Source organism: Arachis hypogaea, chromosome 3 (genome assembly GCF_003086295.3).
Source record: "Arachis hypogaea cultivar Tifrunner chromosome 3, arahy.Tifrunner.gnm2.J5K5, whole genome shotgun sequence".
Lineage (NCBI taxonomy): Eukaryota > Viridiplantae > Streptophyta > Magnoliopsida > Fabales > Fabaceae > Arachis > Arachis hypogaea.
The window spans coordinates 135,236,726-135,242,036 of NC_092038.1; the positions used below are offsets into that span (position 1 = coordinate 135,236,726).

A 5,311-nucleotide genomic window follows, 5' to 3' on the forward strand; every position below is an offset into this window, starting at 1 on the left:
TTTTATATTCGGGTCTTTAGCCTGATACTCTCCATTTATTTGGGAGGTCACTACTTGGAAATCGCTAAATATCAGTACCTGGGTTGCACCGACCTCTTCTGCTAGCTTTAATCCTGTAATCAGGGCTTCATATTCTGCCTGATTGTTGGAAGTTAGAAATTCAAATTTGAGGAAAACTTCTATCTGGGTTCCCCCATCATTGGCTAGTATTATGCCTACACCGCTCCCTGTTTTGTTTGAGGATCCATCTACGTATAGTTCCTATGTAGTCGGCTTCTCCTCTTGATCTCCTGCATATTCCGCTATAAAGTCGGTGAGGCATTGGGCTTTTACCACTGTCCGAGTTTCGTACTTCAAGTCGAACTCGAAGAGCTCTATCGCCCACTGAACCATTCCCCCTGCAACATCCGCCTTTTGGAGGATTTGCTTCATGGGTTGGTTCATCCGGACTCTTATTGTGTGGGCTTGGAAGTAGGGCCTTAGCCTCCGCGAGGCTATCACTAAGGAGTACGCAAACTTCTCTAGCTTGCGGTACCTTAGTTTGGAACCTTGTAGAACTTTGCTGGTGAAATATACTGGATGCTGTCCAACCTCATCCTCTCGTATTAGGGCCGATGCGACAGCTTTGTCAGCTACAGACAAATATAGGACACGCTCTTCCCCCACTAGAGGTCGGGTGAGGATTGGAGGTTGGCTCAAGAACTTTTTGAACTCTTGGAATACTTCTTCACATTCTGGAGTCCACTCGAACTGGCATCATTTTCTCAGCAGAGAGAACAGTGGAAGGGACCTTAATGCTGACCCTACCAAGAACCTGGAAAGGGCTGCAAGTCGGTCATTTAATTGTTGGGCTTCTCTCAAGCAAGTCGGGCTTTTCATTTCTAGGATAGCTTTGCACTTGTCAGGATTTGCCTCGATCCCTCTTTGGGTTAGCATAAATCCTAGGAATTTTCCAGCCTCCACCACGAAGGTGTATTTTGCGGGATTTAGTCTCATCCCATGCGCCCTTATGGTGTTGAAAACTTGCGTGAGGTCCGTAAAAAGGTCGGCCTCTTCCCGGGTTTTTACTAGCATGTCGTCTACGTAGACCTCCATTAAGTGCCCGAGGTGGGGAGCGAACACCTTGTTCATAAGCCTTTGGTACGTGGCCCCTGCGTTTTTTAATCCAAAAGGCATGACCACGTAGCAATAATTTGCTCTAGGTGTGATGAACGATGTCTTTTCCTGGTCTGGCTTGTACATCGGGATCTGGTTGTATCCCGAGTAGGCATCCATAAATGATAAGTATTGATACCCTGAGCTGGAGTCCACTAGAGTATCAATGCTTGAGAGCGGATATGGGTCCTTGGGACATGCCTTATTCAGGTCGGTGTAGTCGACGCACATCCTCCATTTGCCGTTTTGTTTCTTTACTAGCACCACATTTGCTAGCCATGTTGGATACTTGACTTCTCTGATAAAGCCGGCCTCTAGGAGTGCTTGTACCTGCTCTTCCACCGCTTGAGCTCGTTCTGGGCCGAGCTTACGCCTTCGCTGCTGTACAGGTCGAGACCCTGGGTGTACAGAGAGCCTGTGGGACATGAGCTCGGGGTCTATCCCTGGCATGTCGGAAGCTTTCCAGACGAAGAGGTCAGAATTTTCTTTTAGGAGCTTTGTCAACTTTTGTTTTAAGCTTTCTTCCAGGTTGGCTCCTATGTTGGTATTTTTTCCTTCCTCTTCACCGACCTGTATTTCTTCAGTTTTTCCTCCTGGTTGGGGGCGCAGCTCTTCTTTGGTTCTCGTGCCATCGAGCTCTATGGTGTGGACTTCCTTGCCTTTCCCTCTCAGGTTCAGGCTTTCATTGTAGCATTTTCTTGCTAGCTTCTGATCTCCCGCACCGTTGCTATCCCCGCAAATATCGGGAATTTCATGCAAAGGTGAAGGGTAGACACTACCGCTCCGAGTCGATTTAGGGTAGCTCTGCCAATCAAGGCATTATATGCTGACCCCACGTTGAGGACTATAAAATCTATGCTCAGAGTTTTGGACATTTCCCCCTTTCCGAAGGTCGTGTGGAGGGGTAGAAATCCTAGTGGTTTTATCGGCGTGTCGCCTAATCCATATAAGGTGTCGGGGTAGGCTCTTAACTCCTTTTCATCCAGCCCTAGCTTGTCGAACGCGGGCTTGAAAAGGATATCTGCCGAACTCCCTTGGTCTACTGGAGTTCTGTGGAGGTGGGCGTTGGCTAGGATCCGGGTTATCACCACTGGATCATCATGTCCAGGGATTATTCCTTGCCCATCCTCCTTTGTGAATAAGATTGTGGAGAGGTCGGGTGATTCACTCCCGACCTGGTAAACCCGCTTGAGGTGTCTCTTGCGAGAGGACTTGGTGAGTCCTCCACCCGCGAATCCTCCCGAGATCATATGTAGATGTCTCTCGGGAGTTTGTGGTGGTGGGTCTCTCCTGTCCCCGTCTTCTCGCTTTCTCTTCCCGTGATTGTCCGACCTTTCCATGAGATATCTATCAAGCCGACCTTCTCTGGCCAGCTTTTCTATCACATTTTTAAGGTCATAGCAATCATTTTTTGAATGACCATAGATCTTATGGTACTCACAGTAATCGCCGCGACTTCCTCCCTTTTTATTTTTAATGGGCTTGGGAGGTGGCAGCCTTTCAGTGTTGCAGATCTCTCTGTATACATCCACCATGGAAACCTTTAGAGGAGTATAAGAGTGATATTTCCTTGGCCTGTCGAGACCGAGTTCTTCTTTCTTCTTGGGCTCTCTTTCCTTCTCTTTTGCAGAGTGGGAATGCCCAGGTCGCCAACTCGGCTCTCGTAGTCTGGCATTTTCCTCCATGTTGATGTACTTTTCTGCTCTTTCCTGTACATCGCTCAGGGAGGTGGGGTGCCTTTTTGATATGGACTGTGAGAAGGGACCTTCTCTAAGTCCATTCACTAACCCCATGATGACAGCTTCAGTGGGCAGGTCCTGGATCTCTAAACATGCCTTATTGAACCTTTCCATATAGTCCCGCAAAGGTTCTCCGACCTCCTGCTTTATTCCCAGGAGGCTCGGCGCATGTTTTACTTTATCCTTTTGGATGGAGAACCTCATCAAGAATTTTCTCGAGAGGTCTTCAAAGCTGGTGACTGACCTCAGCGGGAGGCTGTCGAACCACTTCATCGCCGCTTTTGACAAGGTAGTCGGAAAGGCTTTGCAGCGAGTTGCATCAGAAGCATCAGCCAGATACATCCGACTTTTGAAAGTGCTTAAGTGATGCTTCGGACCTGTGGTTCCGTCATAGAGGTTCATATCAGGGCTTTTGAAGTTTCTTGGAACTTTTGCCCTCATGATGTCCTCACTAAACGGATCTTCTCCTCCCAGGGACAACTCTTCTCGACCGCCACGGGAGTTCCGACTTCTTAGAGAAGATTCTAGTTTTAAGAGTTTTTCCTCTAACTCTTTTCGTCGCTCTATCTCTTCCCTGAGATTTCGCTCCTCCTCTCGTTGTCGTTCTAACTCCTGTTCCAACTGTTCCAAACGACCTTGGTGGCCATGGACCAGCCCTATTAGCTCGGTTGCGTGGGGTGGCCCTTCCTTTCCTGACTTTCGTCCATCCGAAGAGTTTACCTTTGGATTTTTAAACCCAGAGGTGCCTTCTCGATGTTGATCGCCGGCCTCTGGGTGAGGAGTTGGGTTCGCGTCGTTGTTTCCGGTGTCCAGGTTTTTCTACTCGGAATCAGACGCCGTATGACCATCTTCCGGTGATTTGTCCGTCATAACTGGTTGATCTCTCGGGTCCCCGGCAATTGCGCCAATGTTACGATGGGTAACCGGAGATTATTGGGTTGGACTCGCTGGGTTGGCCCAATCGTCTATGGAGGGAAGCCTTCGGGCGGATTCGCGTCTTCAGGGCCTCCGTCTGACTTGTGAATACGAGTGAAGGGGGTGATACCTGCAAAGACACTCCGATGCCTAAGTCAGCAAGGGCATAAGTAGGTCTAGAGAGTATTGGGGCTTAGAGATACCTGAGGAGTGTCAATGTATTTATAGTGGTGATCCAATAACCACCGTTGAAGTAGTTCTACCTTTTAAGGTGGATAACCGTCCTTTTATCTTAGGAAAGTTGGGATATGGCTCCTGGAAGTGGGTTGGGAGATCTTAGGGGCAGTTACTCATTTGAGTGAGTGTTTATCTGCCAGCTAATCTTCGTCCCTGACTTCTTTAGAGCAAGTCATAGTGAGAACCGACTTCTTTAGGGGAAGATCGGTGTGGGGTGAGGCTCAATCCTTTGGACTGGGTCTTTTCGTTTAGACCTGGGCCTTAGTGTTGGGCCAGGGTATGAACAGTGTCCATCTCAAAAATTGGCACCAAGTGCACAGGCGAGATTTTGTTTATTGTCGTTGGTAAAAGGAACGCCATCTGTATATAGAGGATGAAAATCCTCTTGAACATTAGGCGATCCTCTTCGTTACCAACGCCAATATCCATCATCTCATCTGTAAGACTTTTGAGGGTCTTACCCTGGAATCTTCTAAAAATTTCTTTGTCGTCCTCAGAAAGTTTCTTATAATTGACTTTCTGAGGAAATAGATCTGCTACAAAAAGAAAAACAACAAAGTATGAATATCAGTTCAAATACACCCAAGCATCAACTAAAATACACCCAAGCGTCAGTTAATATACACCTATAATTTTTAGCGAGTTACCTGTTGCGTTGATGCCAAGCGCATCACCTATTTTTTTGGTGTTATTTTAAAAGAACCGTATCCGGTTTTCAGTCTGTTCTCCCCTAATTTGAAGTTGTTAGCCAGCTCCCTTAACACTTGGTGATGCACCCTTAGTGGTGGGATGTGCATCAAGCCACCGAATCCCAAATCCCTCACAATCGTTTTCTTCTCCTCACTCATGTTTCTGAATTTATCATTTAACAAATGTGTTGCACACTTAAGGTCTTTTGTTTGCTGTAAACAAAAATAAAACTATAGTCAGATATGTTTCTATTATATAAAACTGATTTCATCTAAGACATATATTTGTTCTTACATTTCTTCCAGGTTGGTTTCTCGCTGCCATTTTTTCTGAAATGAAAAATACACCCAAAGTTATCAGTAGTCAGATACACCCATAGATATCAGTAAGATACACCCATAGATATGATTCAGATACACCCATATATATCAGTCAGATATCACTCAAACATGCATCAATATACAAGGTCAAGCAATATACACCCATGGACAAGCAAATATAAGAACAGTTGCAACTGCTGACTATTACAGTATATCAGTTCAGAAATATACACCCAACAATTTGTGCCATATACA

General features: G+C 46.3%; 1 protein-coding gene across 1 annotated transcript; it reads right to left on the reverse strand.

Moving 5' to 3' along the window:
• Positions 1 to 1,856: 1,856 nt before the first annotated feature.
• On the reverse strand, positions 1,857 to 2,495 carry LOC140183638 (uncharacterized). The gene has a single exon (XM_072232102.1). It carries the CDS (start codon positions 2,493 to 2,495, stop codon positions 1,857 to 1,859), a length of 639 nt encoding a protein of 212 aa, XP_072088203.1.
• Positions 2,496 to 5,311: the final 2,816 nt, after the last annotated feature.